The sequence below is a fragment of the Cynocephalus volans genome, chromosome 1, assembly GCF_027409185.1.
Source record: "Cynocephalus volans isolate mCynVol1 chromosome 1, mCynVol1.pri, whole genome shotgun sequence".
Classification (NCBI taxonomy): domain Eukaryota; kingdom Metazoa; phylum Chordata; class Mammalia; order Dermoptera; family Cynocephalidae; genus Cynocephalus; species Cynocephalus volans.
Genome location: NC_084460.1, coordinates 125618430 through 125630594, shown reverse-complemented (window position 1 = coordinate 125630594; position 12165 = coordinate 125618430). Strand labels below are relative to the sequence as shown.

At 42.2% G+C, this 12165-nt stretch overlaps 2 protein-coding genes across 3 annotated transcripts in view; one reads left to right on the top strand and one right to left on the bottom strand.

The window, feature by feature from the left end:
• ARHGAP31 (Rho GTPase activating protein 31) overlaps window positions 1-8105 on the top strand; it is a 106743-nt gene extending 98638 nt beyond the window's left edge. The window contains exon 12 of the mRNA XM_063108771.1: window positions 1147-8105. Coding sequence (XP_062964841.1) covers window positions 1147-3591 — 2445 coding nt within the window. The 3' untranslated portion in view covers window positions 3592-8105. The remainder of the gene's footprint in view (window positions 1-1146) is intronic.
• Window positions 8106-8946: 841 nt separating this feature from the next.
• TMEM39A (transmembrane protein 39A) overlaps window positions 8947-12165 on the bottom strand; it is a 28382-nt gene continuing 25163 nt past the window's right edge. For both annotated transcript variants that reach the window (XM_063100087.1, XM_063100095.1), the window contains exon 9: window positions 8947-10244. In XM_063100087.1, coding sequence (XP_062956157.1) covers window positions 10011-10244 — 234 coding nt within the window. In that variant the 3' untranslated portion in view covers window positions 8947-10010. The remainder of the gene's footprint in view (window positions 10245-12165) is intronic.

The window sequence follows — 12165 nt, the reverse complement described above, 5'->3', positions numbered from 1 at the left end:
AGTTATCTGAAATAAATAACTCAAAAGGAAACAATGAATCCATTGCAATTCAACAGACCCTTTATTAAGCAGCTACTCACAGCACACTAGGCACCATTTGGCCTTAAGGAATCAAAAATGAATAAATACAATCTATGTCTTATTGGAGCTCACAGTCCATTGGGAATGATGAGACAAGGATAAAAGTAAGTGCAATGTGAAACAATATGTGATTAGAGCCAGGTGAGAAGTGATGAGAGGTCTGCAGCAGATCAGACGTCTCAGCAAGGCCTGCCCCCACCGCAGGATGGAGACGCTTCCCCCAAGTGCTTCTCCTTGGGACAGAATTATGCCTTGAGACGGCCTCCCGCCATCCCTTTCCTGTCTGTAGCTTTGGGCTTTGTGTAGGGAAAGGGAGGAGCCGAGAAGGACAAAGGGAAGCTGAACTTGAGGGGAGGCAAGGACAGCAAACAAGATGCAGGAGGAGGCAGTTGAACAACCACAGAAAAGACACTCTATCCTGTTAACAGAGGTTATCTGTGGGTAGTAGGTATATAAGATTTTGCTGTTTTTTATTCACCTTTATTTGAATATATACAGGTATTTAAATTTTTTTCCATGCAGAATATGTATTTCTTTGGTAATAAGAAAAAAGAATTACATTTACTTACTTGGAAAGCAGGCTTCAATGTAAGAGTTAACATTTTCATTCCCCTGGGAGTATCACATTCTTGCATGCCTTCTAGTAAACCTGAAGTTAAATGAGACTAGGGTTTTTGTTTTATAAGGCAACAGTGCACAGGGATTAAGCGTTTATGTTCTGGTATAGACAGAACTGGAGATCAACGCCTCTCTGCTGCTGTATGACTTAGCTAAATTGCTCAATCTATCTGAACCTAGGCCTCCTCATTTATAAAATGGGAGTAATTATAGTCGTGTTTATCTCCTAGAGTTGCTGGGAGAATTAAAGTAGAAGACACAAGTAAAGTGCTTTATGGTACATGGTAAGCACTGAAACATGCACAGTTGCTATTGATGCCGCGTCCTGTATTTGCTAAGGTAGCGCAGGTTGGCCACTCCAGTCCCTTCACTCTCCAGGGGAACCATGCAGATGGCAACGCACAGAGTCCTTAGTTCTATGATAATCATTTCTTTATGTTTTTTCAGGATGAAGATGATCTGACCAATGCTCTGATCTGGCCAGAGATTCAACAAGAGCTGAAAATCATTGAATCTGAGGAGGAACTCTCTTTGCTGCCACCACCTTCTCTGAAGATCAGCCCAGTTCAGCCAACTCTCGAGTCCAGTCCAGGGCTGTTTGCTTCCCCAGAGCCTCCGGGGAGTTTGTCTTGTGGCTCCGCCTCTGCCTCAGTCTCCGCCCCTCTGGAGGAGCGGACTAGGGACCCAACCAATCAGAGCACACATGGGGCTTCCACGGCAGCCAATAGAGAGAAGCCGGAGCCAACCCGCCCCCTCAATAGACCGGAGCCTGAGCCAGGTCTGCGCCCCGACCCCACTAGTCTGGCGCCTCTGGAAACAGTTCTGTTTGAGACGGCAGCAGCAGCGTCTCCACACTCAAGGGTGCAGGTGGGAGGCCCAGGGAATCTATCTCCTCCACTCCCACCTGCTCCTCCCACCACCACACCTCTGGAGGAGGCGCCTCGACTTCTGCTGCCAATGGACAGCTGTGAGAGAGAAGAGCCATCCAGGAATTTGAGGACAAATCCCAATGTAGACCAGCTGAAACCCAAAGACAGCTCTGGTATCCCCAGCCTCTGTCAAGGAGAGGAGGCCATTCCAAGACTAAATGAAAAGCAAAATTCAAAGAATGTTGCTCCTGAGGGAAAAGGTTCTTATCTTTCAAGCCCAAGGAGGGAAGTGGAGATCTCCCCACAAGGAGAGGGGGATGTAGCCCATTCTGTACGGGAGCCTTCAGACTGTGACGAAGATGACACTGTGACCGACATTGCCCATCATGGCCTGGAAATGGTGGAGCCGTGGGAGGAGCCCCAGTGGGTGACCAGTCCCCTTCATTCTCCCACCCTGAAAGATGTGCATGAGGCCCAGGTGCAGGGTCCCCAGAGCCAACGATTGGAGAAGAGGCTTTCCCACAGGCCCAGCCTGCGCCACAGCCATTCTCTAGATAGCAAAACCACGGTTAAGAGCCAGTGGACTCTTGAGGTTCCCTCCTCAAGCAGCTGTGCTAATCTGGAAACAGAGAGGAATTCTGACCCTCTGCAGCCCCCGGCACCCAGGAGAGAGAATACTGGATGGAACGAGAAAGCCCTGAGTTCCTTCAGGGAGTTCTCTGACCTGAAAGGGGCAGAGGTTCTTCCCAGCCAGAAGGGACCAGGTGGTATGCAACCCAAACCAGCAGAAACCAGCCCTGTCAGCCTAGCAGAGGGAAAGGAGCTGGGGACACAGCTGGGGCACAGCAACCCACAGATTAAGCAAGGTGGTGTTCCTGGGCCTGAGAGCAGCAAAGAGAGTTCACCTAGCATGCAGGACAGTGCCTTGCCTGGAGAGCATCCCCTAAAGTTACAGCTGAAGAACGTTGAATGTGGGCCCCCCAAAGGAAAAAACAGGCCTTCTTCCCTCAACTTAGACTCTGCCATTCCCATTACTGACCTCTTCCGGTTCGAGAATGTGGCCTCATTTAGTTCACCTGGAATGCAGCTCTCTGAGCCGGGAGACCCAAAGGTCACACGGATGACCTCATCTCACGGTAAAGCAGACCCCTGGAGGGGTTACTCCCAGGACCCCCAGGATCTGGACATTGTTGCTCATGCCCTGACAGGCCGCCGTAACTCAGCTCCTGTAAGTGTGTCAGCTGTAAGAACCTCCTTCATGGTGAAAATGTGCCAGGCCAGAGCAGTCCCGGTAATCCCACCCAAGATCCAGTACACGCAGATCCCACAGCCTCTGCCCTCTCAGAGCTCAGGGGCGAGTGGGGCTCAGCCTCTGGAGAGGAGCCAAAAGGAGCCCAACTCCACTAGTGGGATCTGTCAGAAACCTGCCAAAGATAATTCTCCCTCCTCCCTGGAAAGCCCGAAGGAAGAGGAACCAAAGCAAGATAAAGGAGCCATTAAGTCCTCACCAATGGATGCCACTTCATCCTGCATGTGTGAGGGACCCACCCCTTCTCCAGAACCAGGCTTGTCTAACCTGCTGTCCACCCAGGATGCAATAGTGCAATGCAGAAAGCGCACATCAGAGACAGAGCCATCTGGGGACAATCTTCTTTCTTCAAAAATAGAGCGACCATCTGAGGGTTCTAAGCCTTTCCACAGGTCAAGGCCAGGAAGACCTCAGAGCCTAATCTTATTCAGTCCTCCTTTCCCCATTATGGACCATCTGCCCCCCTCATCCACAGTGACAGATTCCAAGGTCCTACTGTCCCCTATCAGAAGTCCCACCCAGACAGTTTCCCCTGGCCTTCTTTGTGGGGAGCTAGCTGAAAACACATGGGTCACACCAGAAGGGGTTACACTTAGGAATAAAATGACCATCCCTAAGAATGGCCAGAGACTAGAGACCTCAACCAGCTGTTTTTACCAGCCCCAGCGGAGATCAGTGATTCTGGATGGAAGAAGTGGGAGGCAAATAGAATGAAATCAGTTGACCTGCTGGTGTCTGAAAAACGTCATGATTCATCTGGAAATTATTACAGGGCCAACTTGCCATTTTCCAGGCGTAGGTTATCAAGTTTGGGCTTATTTTGGCCTCTGACTTCTCGTTTTTTAGCCTTTTGACCATTTATTAATTAGTCCACTTGCCAGAAGAGTGGTCAAGGGAAGGACGAAGAGATGAAATATAGATAAGTCTATATGAGCAAGTAGGAAAAGGTTAGGTAAGGGAAGAAGATGGAAGGCTTTCCTCCAGTGAAATTTGGGGCTTGTGAGTTACTTTACTACCCCACTGCCATTATCTATCACTGTTGAGAGCTGGCTGTGGTAATGTCCTTTGAAAGAAAGAAAAATCCTTTGCCTGCATTGGAAAATGTTGCTATTGAGGTTTTAAGGCCTCCTCTTTACTTCATGCTTTTTAATGCTCTTTAAAGCATGTGTTCTTTTAGACCAGTTTTCTAATAAGCTTTGTAAAAGTGTACTATCCAGAATAGTTGAAGATGTGAAAATACAAACTAACATGCACTTAGATATCCAAGTGGGTGAATTTACCCATGCTCCTCCCCTGGAATCCCTGCAAGACGTCTCCACATACCAGCATGCAGAATCAGAATCCATACTCAAGAGCAAACTCCGAGACTGGCACAATCCAAGAAGACTTTCTGGCTCTGGCTTTTATCAACTTGAGACTCCAACTGCCACTATACTGAACTCTGATTTATAAATCCAGTATCTGGGCAGGGTGGGGGATAAGCCAAGGATTACCCTAATGAAATGTACTGAATCTTCATTTAGGTATGTTAATAGTGAAGTGATCTGTTTTCTTTACAGTATTAGAGTGCAAGAACAGGATGTTGTCATAGAGAAAAGCCTCACACAGAGGCAGAACTATGCTCCAGACTTTGAACTGGTGGGCATTAGCAGAAAACACTTCTAGCTCAGCAGCACTCTTCTTCCACACTAGGCTGAGCCTGGCAGTACAGGAGCTGATGAAGGGAGCCCCCAGGATGGAGGGAAGAGCCCTAGCAGAATGGCCATCACTACCACTCACTGAGAGCTGCCCTTCTTGAAAATGTATTTCATCTTAGCCAGTAGGTCCCTTCTTTTCTCCCTCTCCCTCTATTGCTCAAGAGCAGATTGGAGGCACCCCTCTCCCTTCCATAATCCCCTTCATCCACCACCCACCCCAGGAACTCAAATTTGCTCTTCTCTATATCCAAGCAGAAGCAATAAACCAATCTGATTTTCTTTCAGTTACTTAGAACTTTCAAAGGCTCTTTCCTTTTCAGCTGGAGAGAGGAAGGAGAACTAATATACCTGCTGGCAGATCTTTGGTGCTTCCCAAAAAAGGACTTCATAGGGCACCTCTTCTCAGGTTCAAGCCTGGCTGAACTCTCTCCACAAGATCAGTCATTGCAGAAATTTCTGAAGAGCTAGCAGTACCTCTGGGCAGATCTCACAACTAAGGCTGGTGCTGGGCTGGGAGGGGGCTGGGCTGAGGTTACCTCCTCTGATGAGCAATTGAAAACTGATGCCTTGCAACAGATAGATATTCCTCTCTCTCTCTCTTCCTCCCGATAAGCCTTATAAACAGTTTTGAAATCTTGTCCTCTACCTTTTAAGCCAGTGTCTGTGGCAAGGGAAACTGGCAAGTCAGCTGATAAGTTTTGCCTTCAGAGAACACTGAAATGATTGAGCAAGGGGAGCAATTAATAGGCCATTCTCATTGGGTGAGCAAGACATTGGACCAACGGCAATGAGATGTCAACCCATAAGAAAAGTCCTAGAATATAGCATTTTTGCCGTAGGCAAATAAGGTGAAGAAATATAATGGTGACAGATGAGAAAGGCCATGTTCAAGAAATTTGAAAAGTACATTCCTGCCTTATCAGAAAATGTGGCAGATAGGTTCTACGTCAGTCTCAGTGCCCTTGTGGTGTCTACGCTTTGATAAGAACCATGTTCCAGTTAGAAACTTTGCTTCACTGTCTAATCTCTGGGCCAAATAATGAAAAATTTAAACTATTTCATGATTATTTTAAATTTTTGTAACAGGATACATTTTTATTTTGGAACAGACTGAGAAGCCATCATTTACATATTAACAAGTGACTTCAGTTAGGGTTGAGGCACCTATGTAAACTTACGAAATGGCTGCCACGTTCCTTTAGACTCTGACACCTTTCATTTATAGTATCACATGCAGGAGTGTGGGTATGTGGATGTCATCATGAGAAGCAGACAGCTGTCTGGAGATATTTCCTACCCTGAGCTTCCCTAGTCAGTCAATTCCAGGCCTTAGAAGCTGACTCACCTTCTCAGTGTCCTGTTGCTGCTCAAGTGTGGACCTCTCCTTTGACTATCTCCCAGCCTGTCAACTGTCACAAACATACTCATAAATTTCCTGTGGGCTGGGCTAGTGTGGCGCTGATGAAATTCCATTCCATGGCAAAGAAAAGTCATATTTTCCCCCCAAATTGTTCCCCAAAATGCCCTGGGATTACCTATTTGGTCACCCACATAGGGGTCTGAAAAACAAACTCCCTGAGAATAGCTGGATGAAAATCAGATTGCCCACTTCTGTCCAGGACAGAGACAGAACAAGTGCTGTTGTTTTTAGGAGGATCTACCTGATGCCCTAGAAAGGCCTAGAATCAAACTGTCAAAGGGCTCCTTCACATCAACTATCAGTCGTCAAATCAGGGGTGCTGATTTTAAATGGTGAATATGAAGTGAAAAGCATGCATTTACCACTGCTTTCTTCCAGTGTTAATGGCTGTTTAAAAAGATAACCTATATTTATTTGTGAAATGGCCCTCCCAGTCCATTTTTTTTCTCCAAAATGGACCAGATGAGGGTATTTCACGTTTATTACCTGCTTCACTTGTAATATGAAGAGACCTGGCCAAGATCATTTGTCTACACAGGCCTTGTGTCTCTGCCTGAAGAGGTACTGGGGAACACAACCCCATTAAGACAGTTAGCCTAATCTAACCCCCTACATTTGAAAATTGTGTCCAAGTCAAAATTCTGGGTTCTGAGGACATTAAAAATGTAAATACCATCATCCTCGACAAACATTTACCAAGAGCTTGGCAGTAGTGCACTGGGTACCTTAGTACTCCCAAATCCTTGAAGAGTGTAATGAAAATGGGGAGGGACAGTAGTAAATGAAACAGCCCATGAACAACCAGGAGGAAGGTTTAGAACCATTAGTTACCAAATGAAGGCAAAAAGGAAAAAAATGTAGCAACTAGCATCTTTTAATAGGATTGTTAATAGTATCCAAGTGATCTGCTGACTTTAATCAAATTAAACACAAATTGCAAATCCAATAGAATGTACCAACGTGACTTGTTGAGAACTTTGATTTAAAGAATGAGTAGTTCTGAGGTTTTGCGTGGAGCAAATTGGTTTGGTAGATAAGTCTTGTTGGACCTCTGCAAATGAGCTAGGTAAGATCAGCATTCCATACTCTTTGAGAAGGGTTTTGAGAGACTTCTGTCATCACAAAGTCTATTAATTCCTGTTGATGAGGAAGTCTTAGGCCCAAGATAAACTGTTCATTTCATGTATAGTGCATAGCACGTTAATCACATTTGACTAAAATTGGGTGGGACAGTCATTTGTGTACACAGGCCTTGTGTTCTTGCCCGAAGAGGTACTGGGGAACATAAAATTCATTTGTCTGGGATTGGAGTGGGAGAAATTCATGGTATGTCCAATTCCCACCAGGATTGATTAGGTCCACATTCTACCATGGCCTGTCGCATCCGATGACAACATGAATCTTGGGGTTAAGTGTTACAGCAGTATGATTTTAGGCACTTCCAGTAGGAAGATCAGCTGAAAATGTGGGATAACAAAGAATGCATCCTCCTTCACCAAAACCTTTCCTAGCAAAATAAGGCCAGAAGAGGGAGCAAGTACCTTTCCAAGCATGAAGAGGTGGGAGATGGTAGAAAGGTAATTGCCTGAGATCAATACCAGTCCAGATAGTATAAAACTGGGGGCCACCACAGATTAACTGGCATGTATTTGAGCAATGCTGGGATTACTTCCCAATGAGGGTGAAGGAAGATGTAGCTAAATAGAAGAAGCTCATGAAATCCACGTGTTTTACTGGATGAATCATAATGCTTTGCAATAACTTAATGCCATAGTCCTTTCTGCCTTATAATTCTGCAAAGTAAAGCACTTTTTCAAAGGAGTCTGTTAGAATGTCACGATTTCAGCTTTTAGAGCTCTATGTTACCAAAGATATAATCAAAATGTCTATTGATTAAAAAAGTATAAATATTAAGCCTATCCACAGAGACATTTAAATGTAATTAAGATTGTTATGCTTTAAAATCATACTCTAATAAATGATATAAAATAGAATGCTTATGATGAACTATGAGCAAGAGGAAGTATGAGGTCACCAAAATCAATCAGAAAAGTAGATTATATGCATCAGGCTCACTGTTCTAGTTTGTTCTGTTTGATGTGATTGTTATTGTAAAGTTTGGTCTCACAGCAAAAGTCCTAATGATTTGCTTTAGTAAATTTTTCTTGTTTTTGTTATTTTACATATTAATAATTGTCAAATGTTTGCAACTTCACCCGCTTACTGCTGCAGTCATAGTCATGTCACCCAGAACACACAGTATGAATCCATGATATTATAATGAAAAACAAGAAGAAAAAAGCTAATTGCTTCTCAAAACTCCACAGCTTAAGGAATCATGTGGGTCCACCTGAACAGATGTGAACTCAATTTTCCTATTTCGTGAGTCAGTCAAGGGAGACTATCTTTTATTTGAGTGGTTATGTTAATGGTGCTCTGGGGAAACAAAGCGAATGTTTGTTATCCTGGCAATATATACATACCTATGTATATTATCACAAAAAAAAGGCAGACAGTGGAGTAGGGAGAACAATCATAAAGCTAGGCTCACAGCCTAGTATAGTGCCTCGTAGTCAATATATATTTGTTGAATGGCTGAATAGATTCAGACTGAATGCCAAATAATGTGACTTTAAAAAATTAGTATACATATCAAAATATTTAAGGAAACAATGGTTAAACATAAAAGTGGTCACCTTGAGTAGCTATACACATAATTACTCCTCACAATGCTTCCCTTGATGAAAACCTTTTGGGAACTCTTCTGCAAGAATTTTCAGCATTTTTCAAAGCCAGTTTATAAACTACATGTTTGGTCTTTATACTTCATAAGTCATATTTTGTTTCACCAAAACCTTCACAGTGTAAAAAACCAAACCCAGCACAAAAAACATAAGACAATATATTTTAGGTTCTCCACAATGAGGCTTCAGAAGTTTAGATAACTAATGACAACATCAATGAACTAAGTATATCACCTCTCAAGGACCTGAGAGATCATTTAAAGGGTTAATGGTCATAAACATGAAGGTTTAGAGTATGAAATTTAAAACACACATTTTAGATATAGATCAAACTCTCTGAGGACAAAGTGGTAACTTCCTATATTTTACTTCCTCCCATAACTCCAAACATAATATTGCAGGTGAGCTGCTGCTAGGCTGCATCGAAGACTGTTCAGCTGAGGACTTGCCCATACTTCCAGTTACTTGGATTTTCAACCTGCCCATACTCTAGCCCACATGGCATTTGTACTCATCCTCTCCCACTGATCCAACCACACACACCATCTCCTTCATGAGAGTGGGCACTCTAAAGACTTTCTATCTTGAAAGTATTATTTCAAACTAAGAGTAAAAAGAAAATATTTGGAAGCAAAAGAAATAAAAGAACAGGAAAAGTGACAGTAAAACCTCGAATCTCAGGATAGTAGCTTAGCAAAAGTATATTTAAATGTAACAGGGTAGAACAGACCAGCTGAGTCCCCATCTCAGAAATGCTTCCTCCCAGTAGGCAACAAAGAGAAGCCCACCTAGGACTCTAACACACTCTTTCCCCTATGTATCCCAACACCATTAGCCAGCTGAATTAAAAGAGGATGGGTGCTGCCAGGCAATTCCACTCATCTCCCTTTCTGCAACAGTAATTACTGGCCAGCTGAGGACTTAGATAATGAGAAGGACTGGAAGTAAAGCACATACACCAAAGGTACCGTGTCAAGTGATATATGAGATGTGTTCATAAATGACTGAGTTATTCCAGAGCCATACATGCAAATCAGTCTCTTTACTGGAGAGGCATACCTCTCATATGTATATTTTTCAAATACACTAACACATGAAAGATCACATCACCTTGTTTATGGATACATTTAATATCCTTTACCCTTCCCAACTTTCAAAACATAATAGTATACAAAATATAAAATATCTTAAATATTTATAAAAATTGCAAGAAAAAAATAAAATGTATGAAAATATTTTTATCTGAATTCTCCCTCATTGTTGAGAGGCAGCTTAGTTTGCCTTAAGTTCATAACTGTTGAGTGGGTAGGAGTATGCCCTGCCTAACACTATTCTGTCCCGAAGGAGCTTAAATAAAACATAGTAGTTGCAGAAGAGGATGAGAGCCATGGAAAGTGTGTGGTTCCACTTCTCCGACCGCAGCAAAGAATAGAGCTGATAGAAGACGACACTGCCCTCAATAAGGATAAGCAGATTTAACAGCCTTAATGGACGATGAAATAGGAACTGTAAAGAAGTCAAAAAGCAAAATGTTATTTCATAGAAAAGTAAAGACTATAGTTATTCTTGCATTTATTTTTCTACAATAATTTCATATTTACAGGTTCCCATACGCAACAACAAATAGATCTGTTTACTGAATATCAATCAGGCTATTTCTTGCTGTAGAAATCCAAACTTTTCCTTTTTGCTCAAGAAATAATGAAATAAATTTTATTTCAATGCCCCTGAGACATGAAAAGGGATTATGCCCGAAAGAACACTACCTATAAACATTTTTCTTAGATTAAACATTAAGTATATATTTTATTTAAGACAACCAAAAGTATATTTATCTAAGACAGAGGTTGAATAAAGGATCTGATGTAGGTACTTATATAAACACTTAAAATTTAACCATTTAAAAAATGTAAAAACCATTCTTAGCTTGTGGGCTGATCTAAGATATAAATATCAAAATCAGACAAGTTGGGGGAACAAGGGAAGTATTACAAGTTGAAATATTAATACAATAGTTTCTTTATTTTTCCTTAAACTTTTTACCCACCATGGTCACTGAAATCCTCTACATCATATACTTTTGCTGTTTATTTTTTTCTGGATATTGAGAAGTAGGGTGCACAAAGACAGGACGAGGAGGAAGGAAGGAAAAATGAGTCAGAATTAAAGTTAGACTAAAAACAGGACTTATTATTTTCACTCCCACCAAATTCTTCACGGTAAAGGACTAAATCCTGGCTTACTAATAAAAAGGTATCGTGAATGGAAAGATAGAGGTCATAAGTTACAAAGAAACATTATCTAACAATTCAGCTTAGCCAGTCTAGTCCTAAATTTAGATGAAGACAGATTGTGGTAACAGTAGTATAAGAGATTTAAAATAACTAATTTAAATGGAGTTTAGATCTCAGATCTTAAACCTGAGAATGAAGTCAAATTACATGACAGCTCTGGAAGGTATCCAGGTTCTTGGGGTCCTTCTTCAGGAGAAATAAAATGTTTAACCCAGGTTTTATTACATGAATCTAGTAATATGTATAAAATTGGCTCATAATTAATGTTCTAAAAAGATTAAAAAAAACAATTTCAGTTGTCATGTCAAGGTCTATAGTTAAATGTGCCAGTAAGCTATAAACTGAATGAGTGGAATGGTAAGGACAGCCTTTAAAGTCTAACAGCTGTAGGTATCAGGCACATTTTAAATGAGAGTTGTCAAACTTCAGTGTGCGTAAGACTCATTACCAAATATGCAAATACTGCAAATTCCTTGGATCCTCCATAGATTCTGATTCAGAAGTCTGAGACAGGGGCCCAAATCACTGTTTTGGTGGGCCAGGTGATCTATATGCATGTGGCCCAAGGACCACTTTGAGAAGCACTGATAAAACTATTTGGTAATACAAATTCAGTAATTAAGTTAACTTGCCTACTCCTTCTAAAGATTCCACCTGATTCCTCAGCTGTCCAAATCTAGCAAGGAAAATATTTTTCAAGAAGAAAATTCTAATAAAATATCTGGTTATTACAGGTTTCAAGGTGGACAGTAAGGAGTGACAGAAGTCATTAATGGCCTATAGAATTCAGTGGCTGAATTGAATATTCCGTATAAAAATCAAATGCTTTCTTAGCTGTACTCCTCCTTCCTAAGACAATCCAATAGAGTTGAGAAGGAGATGCTTGCAGTTTTCCTCATCCAAGGGCCTTTCACCTTCCCCATGCTCCTCCCAGCCCTCAGGCTGCCCCACCTTCCCTCACCATGGTATTCACAAGCATCCTGCCCACCTCCCCCATGCAACTTCCCAGTATTTAACTGAAAGGTCCCTGAGTAACAAATACCTTCAGAACCAGAAAGGCCATGAACCCTCATAAGGAATTAGGAGGGATGGAAGGAGAAAGGGATAAAACTGTCTCAAAAAAGGATCTCCAA